This window comes from Sciurus carolinensis, chromosome 7 (assembly GCF_902686445.1).
Source record: "Sciurus carolinensis chromosome 7, mSciCar1.2, whole genome shotgun sequence".
In the NCBI taxonomy this organism is placed as follows: Eukaryota; Metazoa; Chordata; class Mammalia; order Rodentia; family Sciuridae; genus Sciurus; species Sciurus carolinensis.
The window spans coordinates 53338480-53362469 of record NC_062219.1 but is presented as its reverse complement, the minus strand read 5'-3'; the positions used below and the strand labels follow the sequence as shown (position 1 = coordinate 53362469).

Genomic DNA, 23990 nt, shown 5'->3' with positions numbered 1-23990 from the left:
CAACCACCTGCCATTTTATACCTCTGAAGGGTAAAAGGGATGGATTGTGGCACTGTGTCAGGTCTTTGGTCACTCTTTTAAAAATATTCTTGAGTATTAAAGTGAGTGACTTTTATATTCCCTAGAAATTAAAAATTCAGAGTTTGAGCACATGAATAGATAGATGCTCAAGACCATTCACCAGGAGGGAAATACAAATCAAAACCACAATACCCTTTTAGTAATTGTCTCACTGTTTCCAACACCTCTTCCTTCAATGATCAGGGTTTAAAACTTTCCCTGTTTCCACTACAATGGATATAATAATAAAAAAAAAAGACCAAAATAATAAGTGTTGGCAAGGATGTGGATAAAATAGAACTCTCACAGATCACTGGTGAGAACGTAAAATGGTATATTCTCAAGATAAATGAAAATGTCCACTCAAAAGCTTCTACATCAATGTTATCTCAACTTTCATAGTAACCGAAAAGCAGAAAAACCCAGACATTCTTCAACTGATGAGTGGATGAACAGAATGTGGTATATCCATACAATGGAGTATTATTCAGATATGAAAAGGAATGGAGTATTGACACATGTTACAATGCAGATGAACTCTGAAAACATGATGCTAACTGAAAGAAAACAGTCACGAAGGTCATAGATTGGGAGTACCTGCTCCCAGTTACAGGCCTTCTAGGGGGATGACAAAATGTCCTAAAATTTTCTGTAGTGACTAGAATACCATTGAATTATGCACTTTAAATATGTAAATTTCTATTTCCATAAAGCTGTTTAAATGCTAAAAAACATAAAATAAACCCAGAGCAGATACAGGGAAAGTTTTAAACCCTGATCACTAAAGAAAGAGGCGTTGGAAACAGTGAGGCAATTACCATTTTCCCAGGGCTTTCAGAACTCCATTCTCCAATCCAATAGGAGCCAGAGAATCTGGCCAAAGGGTTATCTTAATCTCCAAACTGCCAAATACTAAAGGGGGAGAAATAGGCCTTGCAAAGCATAAATGACCCTTAATAGTGTATAAAATATTTTGTAATTATTGATTTTTGTTAAATAACATGGCAGGATTTCATCTGAAACTTATATTCTCAGCAGGGACGTCACTCCTAAGGAGGTGAAAATGGATTCTGGGGGAATCTTCCACTCCTTACATACAATGCACAGCTATTATACTTTACATAAGCAGATATTCAGTACATCTATGGTTTTGCAAATTCATGGAGGGTGATTAGGGAAAAGATATCTAAAAAAGGGGCTGGGGTTGTGGCTCAATGGTGGAGCGCTTGCCTAGCATGTGTGAGGCACTGGGTTCAATTCTCAGTACCACATATAAATAAATGAATAAAATAAGGTCTATCAACAGCTAAAAAAAATTAAAAAAAAAAAAAAGATATCTAAAAAGGAATCTTTGAGTCCACAATTTCCTGATTCCTCATTCACATATACTATGCTAACACCCTTCCTGCTGTCTTAATTAAACTACTGTAAGATAAAAATGTTTGGCTCTGAAGCTTGTTCCTTCTTGAAATGCTCACAGCAACCGGAAGAGCCAGATTTTCTGTATAAAATATTGGCTCTTATTGCCTAACCATGTGTCACTTATGAAATCTTCTTCTGTCTTATACGAAGAATTTATGTCTTGAAAACAAATACTACAACCTATCACAGAACTAAGGAAGAGATGGAGAAGGCTTACCTATGTGCTAGCTCAGCTTCTCCCTTTCACATCCAGTTCTACCCCTAAAATATAATCTTTGACATGAACAGTAAAATAGGCGATATTTCCCACCTTATCTACCCTTCATCCCCTGTCCTCCCCACCACTGCCTGACATCTCTCCTGTACCTGCAGGGAAAACCCTGCCTGAGGCTGCGAGGTGGACAGTGTCATCCTCCAAATGCACAGCCTCTCCTTATTTCTTTTCTCTTTCCCCTTCCTGTAATATTTACCTTCCCCCGTCTTCACGGGTCAAAGTCATGAAGGATCCTATTTTAACTTTCAGTGGAACGTCACACAGAGTACACGGGACAAGATAAATGCCTTTCACATTAACTCTGGAATAAAACATTTGACTCCTGGTGAAGAAAATTCTCCATGAGAGAGACAGTAGTGGGGACACCAACTTTAGCTATTGTGGTGGAAAAAATCAGGTGGGACAGATCAGATAGAGGGCCACTGGTCTTTGTCTTCTGACTGCTGTGTCCTCATTCCAGGAAGGTCACTCCTGCCTCACAGCTGCATCTTTAGTTTGTCCGGGAATTACTGGGCCCAGCAATGACCTGTTCTTCTTGCTGCCACACCCTGGGAATTTGCATCACATCCCCCCATAGGTAGGAGCCACTGACTCATCACCTGACTTCCTTACCCATCATGCAACTGTCCCAACACTCCCAGATGCTGGGATGGGGCCCACATGCCCTGTGGCTGACCTTCATTCCGGTACCACCACTTCGGGTCCAGGTCTTCTCAGTATCAGTTGAGATGTTGTCAGCCAGCTCTCTGCTTGTGCCCCCCACCCAGTGTGTAACTCACCTCAACAGGAGGTGCTTTTCTGGATCCTGGATCCTAAGTCACAGGTCAATCAACATTATCACCCACAATCCAAAGCATCCTTTTCCAGCCATCAAAAATATTTTCTTTAGTTTCCAGTTTTTAACTAAGCTCTTTCATGTTTTTTTTAATCAAATATTGACCCTTCTAATCTATTCATTTCTCTTCTCAGTGGATTTCAAATGTCCTCATCTGCTCTTAACAAAGTTGATTTTGAATGGTAAACATTGAAATGAAAGTAAGAAACTATCTTTTTATATGTACTAATCTGAAATCTAACTATACAACCATCTTATCTAACAGCTTTGAAGTATGAGGAAAAAGGAATTTAATGTTTTTCCCTAAAAACAACTTTTCAAGTTTTATTTTACTGTTATATGCTTTAAATGAAATTATTTCAGAGCGTAAAATATAAAGGCATTTCAGAGCAGAAAACAGGACCAAGCTGAGATTTCCAATTTGCATGCAATACTTTGCAATTATTTTTTGACCTACTTTCATACATCTTTAATATGACATAAAATAAACTCTGCTGTCACAACTTCCTGTTCTTCCTACAGTCTTGAAGCTGAGCTGGTGGACTCCCAGGATAAGAGCTCATTCTAACCATCTGGCTGAGCAACTCATCATTTAAACCAAGTCTTCAAATTTAATGAAGAGCTTCCCTTCCTAGCCTCCTCCCCTCAGCCCATCATTTACATAGCAAACATGTATTGAGTGCCTACTGTGTGCCAAGCCCCACCGATACACGCCATCATTTAACCTATATGAATCCATTACCTCTAAATTCTTTTCATTTAACCTATATGAATCCATTACCTCTAAATTCTTTTTTTTAAAGAAATTTTAAATTCTTTGGATTTTTTTTTTTTTTATCCACAAAGACTAGTAATTCTTATTTGTTATGGTTTGACAGCAATGGTGATCCTTTCTCCATCGGCACCTTTGGGGAGCTCTCCACATTGCCTTTGTCTGTTCTTAATCCTGACCACCTATAATTCTGGTTATCTGAATGTATGCCATGGAGGTAGGTAATAAGGACCAGAGGCGAGGAACAAGCATGTGACCTTATAGTCCCAAGCACTTTCTGAAAAAGACTTCAATGGTCTAGCCTGAGAACCTACATATTTCCTACCAACGAGTCTTTTGGAAAAAATGTTTTAACAAAAATAATTTCTTCCTGCTTTTCCTTTGAGATATATATTATCTGTAAGTTTAGGACCATTTATAAAAATACCGATATATTTGGTGAAATAGTCTCATTTCATCGTTATGTTCATCTATTTACAAAAGCTCTCTAGCCAGGTGTTGTGATGCATGCCTGTAATCCCAGTGGCTTGGGAGACTGAGGCAGGAGGATCGTGAGTTCAAGCCAGTCTCAGCATATCTAGTGAGGCCCTAAGTATCTTACGGAGACCCTGACTTGAAATAAGAAATAAAAAGCGGTGGGGAGGTGGCTCAGTGGTTAAGCGCCCCTGGTTCAATCCCTGGTACCAAAACAGAGAAAAAATTAAAAAGCCTCTCTAAATTCATTTGTACGTATAGGTCATTTTCCACCTAAATAATTGAATATCAATTTTTCTGTTGTGACAAAATTACATGGTTTTCATAAGAGTCCCCTTTATTTTTTAAAAATGTACAAAACTATACATAGATTTAACATTTGTTGTTATGGTTTGGATCCCTCAAAGACTCCTGTGTTGTCTCCAGTGCAGTAATGTTCTGAGCTAGGGCTTTTAGCACACAATTGGATTACGGGTGCTCTAACCTCATTATTGAATTAATCCCTATGATTGATTAGTAATTTGAATGGAGACGATGGAAACTATAGGCAACAAGGTGTGGCTGGAGGAAGTAGGTCACTGAGTGTGTGCCCTGCAGGGATATTTCTTGTTCCTGGCCCCTTCCCCCACCCACGCTCTACTTCCTGGCTGCCATAACCTGAGCAGCTTTCTTCTGTCATGCCCTTCTACCACGATGTTGCTCACCTCAGGCTCAAGGTCATGGAGCCAGCTGACTGAAACCATGAGCCAAGATGAACTTTTCCTCCTTTAAGTTGTTTATGTCACAGCAATGAAAAGCTGACTAATCTCCTGGTACCAAATATAAAAATCCAACTGTAACCATTATTTGTCTTGGGTCACTCATAATTGTGTATAAAATTTCTAGCATACTCTTTTTCTAGCTATATTCATTAATATTCTTCTCTCTTTATAATAAAGGTGTTCTAATTCTCACTGGAAACCATTGGTTTCCTTAAGAGGATCATCCTTATGCTGAGAACTGAAGTTGCCAACTTACTACCAGCAAAATGGGAGAGAAAGTGACTCTGGCCAAGTGGCCCCAGTGATCTGCCTGTGCCCACAGTTTCACAACAGATCAGTCTGCGACAAAGGCATAAGGCAAAGCACAGCACCTGTATACAGTGCAGAGTCAGAATTTTGCATTGCTGAAAAAAAATCATGATTGCCTGCAGGAAATTTTGTTTCCTTCTGCTATTTAAAAAAAATAATAAATAAATAAATAAATGTACTTACCCTAAAGAGTAGAGGCGGCACTGCTTGTTGCGGATTTGATGAGCTAAGCCAAACCTGTCATCAAGACACACCAACCAGGGCTTCTTTGCAGAGCTGGAGTCAGTAGCCAAGCTGTCTGTACTCATGTGATCACATGCAATCTGTAAGGATTGGAAATCAATATGAATAATTTAAAAATGTTAGATGATAAATAGTAGGTAGAGACTGATTGCTTCCCTGGTCCATGAAATTCTTAACAGAAGAGTTATGTCCTCCACTTCTCACTATTTCCCTCCCTAGGGAACCACATGGCTGCTGTAAAATGTTTAGAGGAATTTCAATTACATACCACATAATGAGTAACCTCATGGAAACTCAGCCCAGGTTTGAAGGGAAGTTAAGAACTGCTGTCGCCGTTTGTTCTGAGAGCAAATCGGAAGTAGAGATGGGGGTGGTGTCAGGAGGCTTTGCAGAGGTGCATTAGTCTTAGAGGGTGGACAGAAGTTGCCAGAGAGGCTCAGACCAAGAAGAGCATTCCAGACATGGAGAACAGTGCAGACAATGTCCCTACCATGAGATATGCAATACAACTACAGGCACAGACCTCAGAGGGACACTGGCAAGGTTATCTATTCCTTATCTCAGGCAGATAAGATGGGGCCACTAAGGTCAGAAAGGTGGCATGTTTTATCCAAGGTAGACAGTTCAAGGGAAATTAATAGGCAGTCCCTGCTGATAAGATGGCATTCTGAGTGATAAGGTGCTCTAATGAGCCTTCCTTCTGGGAGAGAAGGACAGGAGCTCCAGGCAGAAGGTCCTTCCCCAGCTAACCAAAGCACTTCTTTTAACTTATCCATCAAAACTAGATAAGAAAACCAAAGAGAATGTGGGCCTAAGTCAAGCAGAAGTTAATCTCAAATTCCAAGTGCACATTAAGCAGATGCACTTCATGAGGGATTCTGACTTGTGTTTGAGGCCAGTATAGTTTGCATGGCTGAGCTGTTAGAATGGCCGAGATATTCACCTTACTGAGCAGCAGGGTCCCCTTCCCAACCCTCAAAGTTCTCATAGTTATCACGATGCTCTATGACACAGCAGCTCTTGCTGTCACACCATAGACAATCAGACCACTCCACACACAAAGGATGCTTTCAGGTTTAGTGCCTTAATTCATTGAAAAATACAACAGCAAGTAATTTTCTTTAGATGATTTTTCTAAGCTTGCCCAATTTTTTTTTACTTGATTTTTCAAAGCTCTAATCTAAGAAGAGCATATCATGCGAAGCCTATTCAACTAGTACAGCATCTTTGCTTTTGCTATACAAGGGCTGGCCTAGCAAAACCATCCTGGAGATATTTATCAGCCACTGTGAGAATCTTCAACTAGGATTTAACAATCTTAGAGGAAGGCTTAAAAAGCAAAATACTAGGTATTCTTTTTCCTTTCTACTTCTCTATCTCCAACAACTGTTTAAAGGGGGAAAATACCAATACAAAATTTGAATTTAATTTTCTCTCAAGCAACTACTATAGAATACATTTATTAACTGAGTGCATTAGCATCTTAATTTGTGTAATTCATCTTTACTAGTTTCCCACAGAGAAATGGAAATTATGTTTCTGCTTGCCCCCCTCCTCTTCCCCACTCTCCCACCCAAGAGCAGGGAAGTTTGCTAATCTAATTCATCAGAGCTCAATGTGTTCACTGAGCCCTGATCTTCTAGTGGGCAGATTACTATGCCTTAAACATGGGCACCTTCATTACTACTCTGCCCCATGCCCTGCCTCCAGCAGAGCAGGTCTGTGGGACCCTAAGCAACGCCTTTACCAAATGATCCTAAGCCATTGCTCCAGGGCAGCTTCCTGGACTTTTTTTTTTTTTTTTTTTTTTAATCTAAAGTGGTATGAGGATTCCCATAGTTATTGTTCTTTGTGGGCATGTCTCCCTAAGAACCTCCAAAATGACAGATAGAATATGGATATTCACAGACCTTTGTATATAGTTCCTTTCTAGCATCATCACAATCTAACTCCAGCCTCTTCCACAGAGTTTCTTAACGGTGTGGTCCACCTGCATCAGAACCACCTGTGAGGTACTTAAAAATGTAGGTTCCCGGGTCTCACTCCACATTTGCAAAATCAGAATCTCTAAAACTGATGCCTGGGGATGTGCATTCTAATAAGCTCCCTGGACTGATTCTTATGCAGATGGTCCTGGATGTTACTGGAAGGTTCAGCCTTTTGTAAAATCCCAGGAAATGTTCCAAACTGGTCTCACCTTTGCCTTAGTGAATTAAGGCAAGAAGCTACATGTGGGCCAAGGCTTTCAACTGCAAACAACTCACCCCTACCAAAGAGCCAAGGGGGTTGGCACCAACAATTAGTCAGAGGCCTCCAAAAGTCAGGTATGAAGAGTCAAGAGGGCTTCAAGGTCTTGTTGATCTCCTTTGTCAATACCAGGCAACAGGGTTTTATCTTATTAAAGACAGCACTTTGTCTAAGCATTTCTTCTTATTCTAAGATTTCATCTTGCACAGACATGTCCTTGTAAGAAGAAACATTCTTTTCCATTCAATCTCTCTGATAATGTGCCCCCTTCTTTTTCTTAGCTTGAAAATAAAACAGGAGTTATCTAGTTTTAACCATTTATTAACCATCTCATTGACAGACATGCGCTTTTGAAAGCAACTAGGAGTCCTTCATAAATTCTACTCCCAAAATTTAATTAAATATTGATTTTTCAAACTTTCTAGTTAAGATTTATGGCCAGGGCTTACATAAACTCTCTTGCAAGCAAATAAGTGAGGGTAACAACTTCAAGCTAAGCTTCAACTCAAGTAATTATGTCCTCTGTCTAATACCCTTGTAATTTTAGCCATGTAAAGAGAATTAGGCCTGGACAAGGGAAAACAAACTTCGGGAAAAAAAATTCTGAAATGTTCTTTTTAGTTATTTAGCTTAAAGGGCTAATTTATTTTCAGTTCACTTTGTATCCCAAAGCTTGAACAGTATTACTGCCAACCCATAAGTGGAATGTAGAACCCTTAAAATCTGGGGACTTTTAGCAAGAATCACTTCAACGATTGACTGTATAAACAGTATATACACACAGTCCCATTATTTTGAAAGGCTCAAGGATATTGTATTTCTGTTGCTTTTATCCTGGTGTGTGTGTGTGTGTGTGTGTGTGTGTGTGTGTGCGTGTGTGCAGCAGTAAAAATAATGGATGCTATTTCTATGGTGTTGTAAAGTTATAGTGTGAAAATTCAGAGCCTAAACTCAGGTTGTCTTAACAAGTATATGTGTAGATAATTAGATAAATAGATAAATAATAGAAAAACAGGTCAACTTTAAAACATATTTTCTCTTTTCCTAAGCCACTATTGCTTAGATTAATTTTGCACAGCAAGGCTTGCTTCCTGGAGGCATATGGTTTGGGGGTTGCCATAAAAAGCTAGATCTGGAGCCTTCCCTCAGAACAGAGCACTGTATTTATGATTTAACCATTTTTTGTCAGCAGCAGACAGTATCATCATTGACTACAGAACCCTACATGTAAATCATGGTCTTTAATGTTAAAAAAAAATACCTAATTAGACTGAATTTGATGTTCTACATTCTCTACCCAAATGCCATATCCTCTGGTGTTTCATTAAAAAGTGAAATATTACAGCTCCAGAGGCTAAGACAGGAGGATCACAAGTTCAAAACCAGCCTCAGCAACTTAGCAAGGCCCTAAACTACTTAGCAAGACCCTGTCTCAAAATAAAAATGAAAAAGGGCTGGGGATATGACTCAGTGTCTAAGTACCCCTCGGTTCAATTCCTGGTACTGAAAAGGAAAGAAAGAGGAGAGGAGAGGAGAGGAGAGGAGAGGAGGGGAGGGGAGGGGAGGGGAGGGGAGGGGAGGGGAGGGGAGGGGAGGAGAGGAAGGGAGGGGAGGGGAGGGGGAGAGGAAAAAACAAAGAAAGAACTAAGATCACTGCAATACACAGGCCCAGGGTCATGCCTATGGCTATCTAATGCCATGCTGTCCTGTGTGCCCTGTGTCTCTATTCCCAAGTTCCCTTGGCCTAGGAAGCCTTCCCCATCCATCTGTCCACCCCCTATTGCCATACCTCTCTTGCATGCTAACTGTTTACCAGTATGTTGGGGGCAGGGTTTGGATATTCCAGAGCCCAGCACACTGCTGGCCATCAGCAGGTCCTCAGATACCTGCTGCACTGATGCACAGATAAAGCAAATCAACAATGAACATATCAAATACCAGGCCTAACTGCAGAAGTTTGAACACAGATTTGAGGGAATTAATTTTCTTTTTTAATTTTGAAAAGCAGCATAAGAGGATGGGGGTGGAATTCACTTTAAGTACTTTCAGAGATTTTTTTTTTTCCCTAGCCCATTATGACTCAGTACTGCTAACTGAAAAATTTTAGGTAACAGTGACTCTAATATTCTGCCAGTTTTACAGACATTCATTGTCAAGATGAGCTCTAAATGGGGCATAAGCCACCAAAGAAGCCCCAAAACTCTGTATTACATAGGGGATGGGAGGAAGCAATGGTTAGCAAAAGAGTGGGATAAAGAACCACTTACTGTCATTTCTGATGGCTCCCCACTGCTGGTCTCTTACTAACCCGGAAGTGCATCAAAGCACCAATACTTTTCCTGAATAAAATGACTCTTGATTACAAAACCAGTAAGTGGTCTGGAATTTTATCTCATTCTTTCTAAAGGATAAAAATCCTTCTAGTGAACTTTGAAGAAGTTCAAGGCATGCCATTTCAAAATATGCCCAACTGGTATATTGATTACTTCAAGCTGAAATCAAGTTAGTAACTGTAACTTCAGCAAGGATCATTTGGCCTGTCTTTTCCCACATGCAGCAAAATATTAAGGTTCTTTGGGGAAAGATGTCTTTTCCATACCAAAGCCAGAAAAGAGTCTTGATCACCAGAGACCGGTAACTGGGACCGCAATGAAACCAAATAAACAGTTTAAGCTGATCCCTACCTTCTACTAGCTCTTGCATCCTCATCACTACCACATCTCTTTTGGAAGCATCCAGAGAATCTACTGCCCTAGTCCAGATATCCATTTGTCCCATCATTCCTTTACAAGCTTATTGTTCTTTGTCTTAAAGAAAAAAGCATCAGGCTTTGGTCATTTTTTTTTTTTTTTTTTTTTTGGATCTTCTCTTATGAAGATCCCCACGTATATGTAAATTTAATAAAACTTTTATGCTTTTCTCTTATTCATCAGCTCCTATATTAATTGGGATCCTAGAACCAGCCAAAGAGTGCATGTGGGGACTGCAGTGGGTGAGGAGATCTTGCTCTTCCCTACAGCGTCAAAAGTCAAGTCTCTCTCATTGCACTCATCAAACTGAATAATAAGTACGCATCCATTTATCTGCCTTCACAACTCATTTGTTAGCTCTTGAGGGTATAGATTATATTCCCAGGATCTAACACAGTTCCTAGTATGTTGCCGGTGTTCAAAGATCCTTGCTTAATAAAAATCCTATTCTTCTCTCTGAACAGGACTCAAGATCTCTGCACAAGATCACAGAACTGGGAGAGACATTAGAAACAATTTAATCCAATTTCTATTTTTTCAAACCAGAGAAGCAAAGGAAAAGGAAATTGCCCAGGGTTCCAGTATCAGACTGCATCACATCAGAGAACATTGTTTTATTTCTTCTTCTTCTTCACTTGTCTTTTTATTTTTCAGAATTTTTCTTCTTTCAGATCATAGCTCATGAGAGGAGTCTGAAGTGACCATTGCATACTTCAAGATCATCTTCTAGTAAATATGCTTTATATAAGTTACTTAAAATACCAAAAAAATGGCATTTGGAGTCTTATACTCAGTAAATTAATTTTGGAAGGTGGAGTCCATAGTTCTCAAATTCAATTTATAAATTTAACACCTCTCCTTTTTCTCTGAGGACTTTAAGAGCTTTTTAAAGTCATCATTAAGAACTTCCTATCTTTCATATAAAGCCAAAGTATAAAATTAAAATTTTAGTATTTTAATTAAGTCTGCATAAGTCCACCAAATTAACTTGCTGCAGCAAAATAAGATGAAATTATGTAAAGCACAGGGACCAATTCATCACTCCATCATCCACGATGAATTCCATAAGCTTTTAATTCCATGTTTGGGTGACAGGTATTAAAATCTCTGTGATCGTCTGACTGCATCATATGAAAACAGGACTTTCTTTTACCCCTACACCAGCATCTTAAAGACCAAGAAATACATTCCCTCCATGGATTAAAAAAATGGGTTTTGCTGACAGTGAGATTTAGGAAGAGGAGAGAGGTGCCAAGAGTCAGTGGGATGAAGGAAATAAAAAGAATCCAGGATATCCATGCCCGGGCCACAGCCAGGCCAGAGGGAAGTTCCCCAAGTGGGTCTATGCTCAGTTCCCAGGCAGTCAGGGTTCTTAATTTACTAGCACTTCTCAGATCAGGGCTTAAGTGTCCCTTGGGCCTGTATCTCCTCTTATATCTGTCTTTTTCCCAGGATCAGGCAACTTGAGAACGGAAACCTCCTGATTAACGTGTCAAGAGCCATAGACTCTCCTTAATGGACAGTCTTTTTGCCTGCTCGGGGCACTGACTCAGCCTGAAGCTGGGCCGGAGCTGCCACTATGTGTTAAGTCACTAATAAAGGCTGTTGCTCGGTAATGATTTAAAGTGCTCCAAGGAGAGGGAGACTTTGGATTCATTAACTTCCCATCCTTCTGCCTCAGAGACTCCTCTGCTCTCTTGCCTACTGCATCCCTGACTGCCAAGCATCTGTGGCGGAGAAGTGAAAAGGCAAATGCCTCCAAATACGAACCGGAGCTCAAGCCTCCAGATGACGGTGTTGTTTTGTGACACACATGACTGCCTACTCACAGGGATGAATCTGTCACTTCAAATGGTTTTCCAAAGCAATTTTCTAAAGTGGATCTTTAAAACACTTTGGGATGAATCATTAGAACATTTCAGGTTGATGAGACTCCTGGAGGAAAGAAGATGCCCAAGCAAATGGAAGGCATCTTATTTGCCTCCAAGAGAGTGGATAAATTTAAGCAGCAACACCTCAGAAATCAGGTCCCTGTCAAGTCCCTATCGGGAGTCACTCAGAACCTCCCCACCCTTCAGGAACTTCGGTTTCAAAGGGGCAATCAATATTCCAAACCCATTTGAGCCTCAAACACAACCTGGGTGGTGCTGATGTATCGCAGGAACCTCAAGGCTTCTTCATCCAGGGACTGAGCAGGGCCTGCCCAAGGCTGGAGCTCTATATGCCACCGGGGACCCTGTGAGAGACAGAGAACACAGTGTGTAAGGAATGAGGAGCAGGGCGGGGTGGGCAGAGTATCAGACAGGGTCAAGGCTGCCAAAACAAGCACGTGTGCACAGAGGCAGCAGGGGGCTCATTGCAGCTGCTGTCATTAAGGTCACATCAATCACGGGAGACAAATGAGACCTGAGGAAGCCCAGTGCCCAAGGTAAGCAGGAGACTGCAAGGGCTCTGGGGACTGTCTAAGCTTTTTATCAGATGCCACTTGACCTCATCAGGTTGTCCCTTAACTGCAACTTTATGTTACCTGGTGCCAATCCCCAGTCAGAAAACAAAGTCCCTAACCTACTATGGTTACCCAAGTTTAGCGCTCCCTAAGGGAGTTTTTTACGTTGGTGGTACCCTAAGGGCTGGAATCTCATCTTTGTGGGGAACCAACACTCAGGCACTTGGACATTTTCCCCAGCCCAGGGAGATGGGTTGACACCATCTAGTGGCTGAGCTCATGCACACGGGGGATAAGAACTCTGGAACTGTCACCACCAGGACCAGGAGTGTGGTTTTCTAGTACTGTGATGTGGCCCTCACTTTTCAGCAGAGAACACAAGTAGGTAGTTTGGGACGAGCCCCTGGACCCTCTTTTGCACCAAGGTTGGGTAGATGAAGGACAGGAGGATGGCAGTGCTTAAGAAGAAACGAAAGTGGGAACTCCTCCAGTCAAGAGGACACATAGGTTATGATGTCCTTGCTAGACAGTTTGGAGCTCCTCACCTGTATTGTCACCACCTGGAGACCTCCAGGAGGTTTACTATGTGTGATTCCAAGGGAAAGGGAGGGCTCAACCTGCAGGGCAGGAAAGGGTGGGGGGGAAATGCTCCAGCAGCTGGCAGGTGAATGTCCAGCATCAGGAAGGTCTTCAGGGATCATGGCACTGGGGTTCCTGCAGAGTGGCCACTAAGCCTCCTTCTATAGTGAGGATGGGCAGGCAGGGTTCTGGGAACAAGATAAGGGGAACACTCACACATTACACTTTGTCCTCTGGGTGCGTGTTGTGGGAACCATCTGTACCCAACAAAGAAATATCTACACAGCCTGACGGTACAAATGTGGTTGGTGGCCCGTGAGGGGTGGCCCAGGTGACTTGGGGTTAAATGGAAAACAAGAAGTCAGGGAGAAGCAAGCAGGTTAGTCACTGTGAATCCAGGTATCTGGACTCGGGGAAGGGAAATCCTCTCCCATGTGAGGGTCTGAGATATGTGCAAACATTCTGGAAATGATAAAGCGTTGCCCGAGTTAGGCAGCATTAGACACACGTCACTGCAGAGTCCTAGAGCCCACAGCCTTAGTGGCCCCTCCCCCTGTGAGGCCCTTGTTGTGGCTGAGCACCAGGCTCTAGATGGAAAGAGCCTCCCTGGCCTCCCGCAGGCTGCCTTTTCCTCAGGGATGGACAGGCAGGGCTGGCCTCACAGGCATGTCCCGTGCAGACATAGGAGGGCCATGCTAGGTTGATCATTCTACTGATGCTCCCTTAAAATTCTTCATCATTTTTGAACAAGAGACCCCACATTTCCTTTTACATTGGGCCCCATTAATTATGTAGCCACTCTGCCCCAAGGGGTACCTTTACTGGGAGGAAGGCCTTGTCTTTTTTTAATTGTTCTTGCCCTGGGAAGGTTGAACAGGTAAAGACTCGAGTCAGAGAGAGCAAGAGAATACCAGCTAATATCTCGGCAGGATATCCTGTGTTCCAGCCCCTTAGTTCATCTTTCATTCTCTGAATACCAATATCAAACGACATTTATTGAGCATCAGCCATTTTGTGCCAGGCACTGGTAAATATAGGTCTGAATAAAACCTGAACTCTCAAAAAAAGGCCCCATGGTCGGGAGGGGTGGGGTGGACAGATGTGTATAGAAGAATTTCAATAGGGAAATTTGAAAACAGGAGAGTGATTCTTTTCAGGAAACTATTGAATTCTGAAATCACAAATTATAAATACATTGAAACACAAATGCCTCCTCATTTTTCTTGGTCACGTTCTTCCCATGTGGTCATAGCAATCAGCACAGCGACACAATGTTCCACAGGCCTGTCAGGGTGGGTCTAAAAACCTCCTACTCACTGTGCTGGGGCCACTCACAAGTGCCCCCAGCATCTGGTCCAGGAACCTCTTGATGGAAATGATGCAGTTCACATGTATGGTTTTTCTCTAAATCAGGGGCCAGCAAACTTTCTCTGTCATGGGTCAAATAGCTAATATTTTAGACTTTGCAGGCCATACAGACTCTGTTGCAACCCCTCACCTCCCGTCACAGCTCAAAGGGAGTCACAGACATTAAGTAAACAAATGGTCGTGGCTCTGTTCCAATAAAGCTCCATTTACAAAAGCAGGCCAAAGACTGGATTTGGCCTGCAAGCTGTAGTCTGTTGACCCCTGTTCCAGTTGATTTTAAGTTTGAAGTTGGCTGGCCTAGGAAAGAGCATTTACTTGAAATAATGCAAGGGAGATTGACTGTGATATTTAGATTAAACCAACATTTTCATCTAGGTGAATTGGGCAAATATCAGAGTCCCATAGGCTATTGGAGACCTTCAAACTAGCTAATTGGGGAGAATTTCACCAAAAGACTACTTACAAAGGTGTGGGCAGGGTTAAGGAAACCAAGAAAGAATAATGCTATACCTGTGGTTGGTAATACAAGAGAGGCTTTACCAGCCCTAGGGAAAACAATATGGAAAGAGCCTTTCAAAAGGCACACAGCCAGTCCTATTATAGACTTCTCTGTCTATCTCACCTGCCAATCTCCTGCCTCCTGCCTTCTGCTGGCCAAGTCCAAAGGGTGCACAGACAAGAGGGAGGCTGTGGTTGGCCCATGCAGCCAGCCTCCCAAGGTCAGAGCAGGTGGAGCAGGGTGAAGATTGGACCTGGATGGGCAGAATTCTTTGGAAAGAGGCAGTAAAGTTTGGCCAAGGAGTCATTCATTCATTCAGCTGGAATTTGTGCCTCAGGCCAGGCTCTGTTAGGATTTAATGTAGGACATGGCTGTGTCAACCAAAAAATGCAATGAAGTGATCAGGAGCTGTGACAGAGATTTCTGTAGGGCACAATAGGGGACACAAAGAGATGGAGTGTATGAGTATTACTCTATAATAAATGCCAGAATTTTACAAATATAGACCATGGGAAGTAGTCTCCACTACTTGAAGCTCAAAAGTACATCAAAGGTCTTTCTAGCATCATTAAAGGGATACCTTAAACACAATAGTAGCATTTAAGAAGGCTAACATACACAAGTAACTTCACAGATCAAAAACTCTGAATCCATTTGATGAATCAAGATGGTAAGACTATAGAAATTACCTTAAAGATCCACAAATAGTATCTTTTTTTGCAATCTGCTATTTCTTATTTCCAGCTGAGTTTTGACCACAAAAAAGCCAAACACAGCAGCTGGACTAGTGTATAATATAAATTGAGGAATCTCAGATGGGGATCTAATAGAAACACACAACAAATGGATGCTCTCGCTTAATGCTTTGGTTGAGCTATTTAAAAAACATTTCACATAAAGCACTCTTCTTATTGGAATCAGTCTGACAGCAATTCGTGATTATTTCCCCATGGAAACCACTAGCTTTTATCATCTCTTTCAATTATCATTTGTTTTAATTTTTTAGTATACACATCAACATTTGTCCTTTCCAAATTTCCACAAAAAAGAATTCTCTGTGCACCTTCAAACACCAATGGCAGATTTAATAGAAAAGAGCAAAACCCATCTTTTTCTTGAAATTTTTTTTATTATGAGGATTTTAATTCAAATGGTTTCCTAAATACCAGGGTATACTAAATGTCTACTATCCATGTGTTTCAAGTATAAAGTGGCCATAACAATGCTATCCCATCTCTCCCAGGAGGTAGAAATATGATTCCTAGTCCTGTATGTCCATCAAACTTCCTCTCTACACAGGTAAAACAGAGGCTTAGCAGAAGGGGGCTGGAAGTACCAGTATTTTGGACTTGTCTGACTTTCTGTCCTCAGAAGGCCTGCACTGAAATGTCAAAAGGGGTATTACAATGCGTTGTCATAGAGCCTCTGCAGGGATGAGAGCTCCTCTACTCTTTTCAAATCCAGTACTGCTCCCCAAACAGCAGACATTGACACAAAAAGCCTTCCCTTATCTCAGACAAATTTTTCAGGGCAAGCAGAGTTCTGGATTTCCACGGAAAGGAAGCACAGCCTCCTTTTGGCTTTGCAAGATCTTATCCGGTACTTTCTCCAGGATTGTGCATTGCAAAGCTAGCTGACTTTTTCTAGGTAAAAGTCTTCATAAGGTAGGAAAAAAACTTTATAAACTAAAAATTACGATTAGGGAGAGCAGAAGTTTCTGTATACAACCAACTCATGTCATGGTGGCTATCTTACAGACATCTGAGATTCTACTTCTTAAAGGGCAAAGAGATGACCACTGAGTCATTCAATGAATAGAGATAATGGATCTGACTCAAAAAGACTGCAATGAGCACAGCCATGAGACTTCTGTGTATTTTTATCCTTTGTGATCTCAGCATTAAATTGATTCTTACAAAAAAAAAAAAAAAAAAAAACTGATTCTCTCAAGCCATGAAACTGAATTCCAAGATTTTGCTCCTAAAAGATAAAGTAAAAAATAAAGCAATTAAAAAAATACTTTTTTGCCTACCAAATTCAAAACTATAGCTCCAAGCAAAACTGGTGGCATTAAAAAAAATTTTTTTAAGTAAAAATGCAGGCCTACTCATGACCTAGAAAAGAGAGCCATCTCTGCCTGTGTAAAAGCTTTCTTTGTCTCAAAATTTGGAAGAACAGCATCTTTTTTCACAGTCAGTTTCCTTACACCCATGAATGACCTCATGCAGCCCATGAAGAAATTGTCAAACTAAGAATAGTGCCACCATCAGCTTTCTAAGCAATTTTTATAAAAGCATTTTTTTTTACATTTTTGGGGAAGGGGATATAAAAATTAAAGATAAAGTAAGTTGAAAGAAAGATCCCAATGGTTCATTCCTTTGGGTTTCAATGCTGTAGCTCTTTTGGGGTTGAAATTGTGTAAGTGATTTTAATGATCAGTTTAGTGTGATGGAGAATTGACAGAATGTTTGAGATAATTTTGATAAGATGCCAATACACCCAAATAGACATTCCTACTGTTATCAAGCTCCAAAAGATTTCAGATCCAACAGTTTTCCTGTGAGAGAAATCTAGCAATTGATTCTCTGTGTTATGGTTGTGCCCATGGAGAAGAACAAGGCTGTAAGTTCTCGATTCAAACTAAACAAGATACTGAATGTGTGTCGAGTTGATGTTGGAGAAGCCAAGGTTTTCTGGAAGAAACAAACCAAAACAGCAAAATAGATTTACTTAGTAATTTTGCTGCAATTTTGTCCTAATTAAGAGCATCTGTTACTGGGCAGGGAACAATGACTGGAGGAAACTGTTTATTCCTCTTTAGAAAGAGAAGGGGGAGCTTGCAGGAGTTGTTGGGGGAGGGGGATGCACAAAATGGAGTGAGTACAGCTCACACGCCTTTCCCTCAGCATCCTCAGACTCAGCCCTGCTTCAAAAAGAGCAGGGGTCAGTTTTGTATTGTTGCTTAAAATTCAGGTACTTCATCAAAAATCTCATAAAAATAAAAAGAACCTCAGTTTCAGTTTTGGGTCAGAGGCACAAGCTCACTCCCACCCCCACATCTCCTGCTGAATGCAGCAATAAAACCTGGATGGAATGCAAGGAACACTTATTTGAGGAATCTGAAAAGTAAACATAAGGAGGCAGATGGGAGAAGACCAGAATTCTGAGTACCCTGGAGCCAGCAGTGAGTGCACTATTATTTTTCCTTCTGGTGCCCCTCCCACCCCCACTCAAGGCATAGACAGAGGCACAGGCCCAGACAGAAAGCCCCAGAGTAGCCCTTTAGTTCAGAACCCAGTAGGGAAGAAAGAACTTAATGTTCATTAATGGGGAACGTTCCCATTTCCTTCTTTTCCCTATTTTCTCCATTCTTGCATCCTAAACCCTGGGCAGTCCCACTGAGGTCAGTGGTAGGAGCCACAGTAGGGACCCAAAGGCACCTAAAACTCTGAAGAAAAGCCATCTTCCTATATCTGAGACTGTGGCCCCAGAGGATGGCATGAAGCCTACCATTTTCTCTCTTGTCTCACAGCTTCGCCTCGAGCTCAGCCACAGTTAGAGGAAGCATGTGGCCAAGCATGGGCAAAGCAGAGGTACCCAAAGCCCAAATGTATCCAGAGGTTCAGAGATCTCAGGGAATGAGATAATACTGGGGCAACTGTAGAGGAGTAGCTCAGGGAAGCAACCCCACAAAGAGACTCATGAAGCACTGAGCTCACCCTAGAACTGCACATGCATAGATCTGATCCTGCTTAGTATTTCAGACTTTAAGAACTGAGCTAATATGGAACCAATCTAGGTGCCTTTCAACAGATGAATGGATAAAGAAAATGTGGTATAGGTACAATGGAATACTACTCAACTGTAAAGAAGAATGAAATTATGGCATTCACTGGTAGATGGATGAAACTGGAGACTATCATGCTAAGTGAAATAAGTTAGTCCCAAAAAACCAAAGGCCAAATGTTCTCTCTGATATGTGGATGCTAACACACAACAAGGGAGCAGGGAGGAGAGAATACAAGTTCATTGGATTAGACAAAGGGGAATGAAGGATATGGAGGGGATGGCAATAGGAAAGACAGTAGAATGATCAGGACATAACTTTACTATGTTCATATATGAATACCTGACCTATGTAACTCCACATCATGTACAACCACAAGAATAGGATCCTAAGTTATATTTCATGTATGTATAATATGTCAAAATACACTCTATTGTCATGTATATCTAAACAGAACAAATTAAAAAATAAGATATCTACCCCACTAAAAAAAAAAAAAAGAAGAAGAAGAACTGAGCTTACACAGACCCCTGCCCTGGTCCCAGACTAGCCGCTGGAGAGCAGGCACAGGAAGAGACCTGAAATACACTGCAAAGTCTTTGGAAACAGAATTGACATAGAAGTCACAATCCACAGGAACTCAGTGCCTGAACCCAACTAGGCTGATTGTCGGATAAAACAAATGTATCAATATTATTCATAGTCTTCAAGCAAAAGTCGGAGTCTCCTAATAAAACATTTAAAATATTCAGAAAACATTCCAAAACTACTAAACATATGAAGAATCAGAAAAATCCCAACTGGTATGAGACAAAGACAATCACAGGTATCAGTAAAAGCATGACACAGATGGTGAACGTTTTTGATGCTGACTTAAAAGCAACTATTATAAGAATACTTTAAGGCTGAGTAATATTCCATTGTGTATATATACCACATTTTCTTTATCCATTCAGCTGTTGAAGGGTATCTAGGTTGATTCCACAATCTAGCTATTGTGAATTGAGCTGCTGTAAACATTGATATAGCTGCGTCACTGTAGGATGCTGATTTTAAGTCCTCTGGGTATAAACCTAGGAGTGGGATAGCTGGGTCAAATGGTGGGTCCATTCCAAGTTTTCTAAGGAATCTCCATGCTGCTTTCCAGAATAGCTGCACCAATTTTAAGTCCCACCAGCAATGTTTGATTGTATATTTTCCCCCACGTCCTCGCCAACACTTATTAGTGCTTGTATTCTTGATAATTGCCATTCTGCTGGAGTGAAATGAAATCTTAGAAGAGTTTTGATTAGCATTTCTCTAAATGCTAGAGATGTTAAACATTTTTTCATATATTTGTTGATATTGTATATTTTCTGTGAAGTGTCTGTCCAGTTCCTTTGCCCATTTATTGATTGGGTTATTTGGTTTCTTGGTGCTAAGTTTTTTGAGTTCTTTATATATCCTGATGATTAGTGCTCTATGTTACTCAACCTTAAAGAAGAATGAAATTATGGTATTTGCAAGTAAACGGATGGAGTTGGAGAATATCATGCTAAGTGAAATAAGCCAATCCCAAAAAACCAAAGGTCAAATGTTTTCTCTGATATATGGTTGCTGATCCATAATGGGGCGGGGAGTGGGGTACTGCTATTAAAGAATGGAGGAATTTTGGATTGAGCAGAGGGAAGTGAGGGAGGGGAGGGGATGTGGGGTGAGAAGGAAGGTGAAATGAGATGGACATTTTTACCCTATGTTCATGTATGATTGCACAATTACATTGTGTACAGCCAGAGAAATGAGAAGTTGTGGTCCATTTGTGTACAATGAGTTGAAATGCATTCTGCTGTCGTATATAACTAATTAGAACAACAACAACAAAAGAATACTTTATGAAATAGAGGTGTATGCCTTTGAAACCAATGGCAACGTAGAATGTCTAACAAAGACACAGGAGTCACATGGAAATTTTAAACAAAAAGTATAATAACCAGTCAGGTGCAGCGGCACGCTCCTGTAACCCCAGCAACTCAGCAGGTTACAGAGAAGGATTACAAGTTCGAGGACAGGCTGGCAACATAGCAAGACCCTGTTACAAAATGAAAAACAAGACTGGGGAGGTCAGTGGCAAAGCACTCCCGGGTTCCATCCCCAGTACCAGGAAAAAAAAAAAAAAAAAAAAAAAAAAAAAAAATCCCCTGTACCAGAAAAGAAAAAGATAATAACTGACATAAAAATCTCAGTGGGCAGATCAACAGTAGAATGAATTTGACATAAGAAAGAGTCAACAAATTTGGGAGTAGAACAATAGAAAGTATTCATCTAAACAACAGAGAGAAAAATGATTTGGGAGGAAAAAATAAATAAGCCTCAGGGACCGATGCAATGATACCAAGAGGTTGAATGTTCATAGCATTGACATCCCAGAGGAGGAAAAGAAAGAAAGCAGGGCAGAAATTAATATTTAAAGAAAAAATGACTAAAAGTTCCCCAAATTTGATGAAATATGTAAAACTAAAAATTCAAGAAGCTCAGCTAACCCCTTCGAGAAACACTCTAAGAATTCCACATCCATGCACTGAAAACTAAACACAACAAATAGTGAAGTTGAGTCTCTATTGATACTGTGACAGATGGGACAGGGGGCCAGGGTCAAAATGGCTAGGTGAGAAAGGGCAGAACCAGTCCCATACCACCGGGCAAATGCTTCCCCAGAGCCCCTCCTGTCAAGGCCCAATCTACCTCTCCAAGTCCATCTGCTAAATGTCGCTGGCAGCAGACAGCATGCATGCTGAAATCCACATCCAGAGCAGCATTTTGAATGCTTTCCCCATCAATCTGCCACCCCTGCATCATTACCCAGAGTGTAGGCTGGGAGGCAAGGGGGCCAGAAATCAAATCAACTCTGACAAGAAAAAATGCACCACAATTCAAGCAGGCCCTGATAACTTTTAAGAAGGAAGGGGAAAAAGGACAAGGAGGAATAAACACACACTTCTAGATTTATCATCTAAGTTTTCATATCTGGTAAGTCAGCAAGAGAGGCCAAATCAATTAAAACAGGGTTTTTGTTCTTAAGCTGACATTTTCAAATTTACCAGTTTTTCTGCGTGTGTGTCAAAATGGTTCAAACCTGGGAGAGATAGAACCTCCCCCCGGGAGATGGCTAAGAGGATAAAATATCATGTATTTTGGGGTTTTATCATAGGCAGTAAAAAGAGAAGACAAATGCATGAAGTAGATCCAGTGAAATCCAGAGGTTTTCATCTGTTTTCATGAGGTAGATGCTTACACAGTGTCTGCATACAGAGTAGGGACTTGAATGTCAAGTCAGGGATTTCACTGAGGTGGCACATCAACCAGGAGAGGAGAGGAGAATATCGTTTGTCTTATGAAAATACGTTTACATAAGAATGTTTGCCTAGGAAAACAAATAGAAATTTAGAAAAGCATTAACTACATTTTTAAAGATTCTCTAGCTCTCTGAGTCTCCACTTGTTTTCTGTGTTGCCCCTCCCCCACCAACACACACACCTACACACACACACACACACACACACACACACACCCCTCCATTGCATGCACAACTTCTTCAAAATATATATAATACCTGGCCTTTCTGGAGCCCAGAATCTTGGGAGCTTAATGTCATCTATATCAGTATCTATCTCCTATGTTCATGGAATTACTTCTGTCAGAAAACTCTGATTGGCTGGGTTGCGGTGGTGCAAACCTGTAATCCAGCATCTCAGGAGGCTGAGGCAGGAGGAGCATGAGTTCAAAGCCAGACTCAGCAACACAGCGAGGCCATAAACAATTTATCGAGACCCTGACTCTAAATAAAATACAAAAAGGACTGGGGATGTGGCTCAGTGGTTAAGTACCGTGGGTTCAATCCCCAGTACCAAAAGAAAAAAGAAAACTCCAATCAGTTAACCACTCCTCTGAAGAGTCACCAATTTCTGAAACATCAGTCTCTCAGGTTGGAAGGTCTGCTGTGTATACCCATTTCAAGGATGCTCAGAATCCTGAGTAGCTGTCACAGCCAAAGGAAAATGATGTGGCCAAGGGTGGGGAGGGACAGAAAAGGCACTGGGAAGGAAGGAAGGGGAAAGAAAAAGGAAACAGGGGAAAAGGAGTATAAGGGAGAAGAGAGGAAAGAGGGGCTCCCCCTCAGTACTTGTATGGTCATCTTCATTTCCCCCACAAGTTCACCTGGGACCTAGAGTAGTCCACAGTGGGGTTCCCAGACCTTTTGTGGGGGCTCTCAGCCCAGACCAGTCCTCAAACCTCATCCAAACCAAGGAGAGTGTTCAGTTTTAGACTCCAAACAAGAAGAATGAACATGCCTCATCCCTAGTCTCCAAAGGTAGGAGGACAGGAGTCATGGCAGAAAGAGTGTATGGCCGAGACCACACAGAGCATGTGACACAGAGCTGCAGCAACAGCCCAAGGCCACCCGAAGGCTGACAAGTGGGATGGCAGCCACACGTGGCACAATGCACTGATGAGAAGCACTGAATTTCTGGAAGTCAGCCTAGACACTTATTTTAGTCAGCTTTTTTACTGCTGTGACTAAAGGACCCGAGGAAGAGGTCCTTTGTAGAGGAAGAAAGGTTTATCAGGGGCTCACAGTCTCAGAGGTCTCAGTCCATACACAGCAGTCTGCATTCCTTGGAACTCGAGGTGAAGCAGAACATCATAGTGGAGTGTGTGGCAGAGGGAAGCAGCTCACATGGTGATCAGGAAGCAGAGAGAGAGACTCCACCAGCCAAATACAAATATATACCCCAAAGCCACACCCCGAATTCCTACCTCCTCCAGCCAAACCCGACCACTTCAGTTACCAGTTAATCCCTATCAGGGGATTAATCCACTGATTAGATTAAGGCTATAACCTAATCATTTCTCCTCCAAATCTTCTTGCCTGAGTTTTTGGGGAACATCTCACATCCAAACCATAACAACACTGGATGATGCTCGAATGATCTCCTGTGAGAAAGGGCATGAACAAAGACACAAGTTGCCCTGTTATGAGGAGGACAGCCCAGGGTGGCTGCAAGGAAAAGAGCAAACTGAGTCCCAGAAGGCCGGCCACATCACACAGCATGTGCCACATGACTAAAGAGTAGCCCCAGGTTCTCATGAAGCTGTCGCATCCCTTGAATATGTCATTGGGTACACA

General features: G+C 41.5%; 1 protein-coding gene across 2 annotated transcripts in view; it reads right to left on the bottom strand.

Moving 5' to 3' along the window:
* Positions 1–23990, bottom strand: part of Mettl24 (methyltransferase like 24) — a 97456-nt gene that overhangs the window by 50619 nt on the left and 22847 nt on the right. For both annotated transcript variants that reach the window (XM_047558133.1, XM_047558134.1), the window contains exons 2-3: positions 12285–12383; positions 5091–5230 (exon numbers count right to left, since the gene is read on the bottom strand). In XM_047558133.1, the coding sequence (XP_047414089.1) occupies positions 5091–5230; positions 12285–12383 (239 nt within the window). The remainder of the gene's footprint in view (positions 1–5090; positions 5231–12284; positions 12384–23990) is intronic.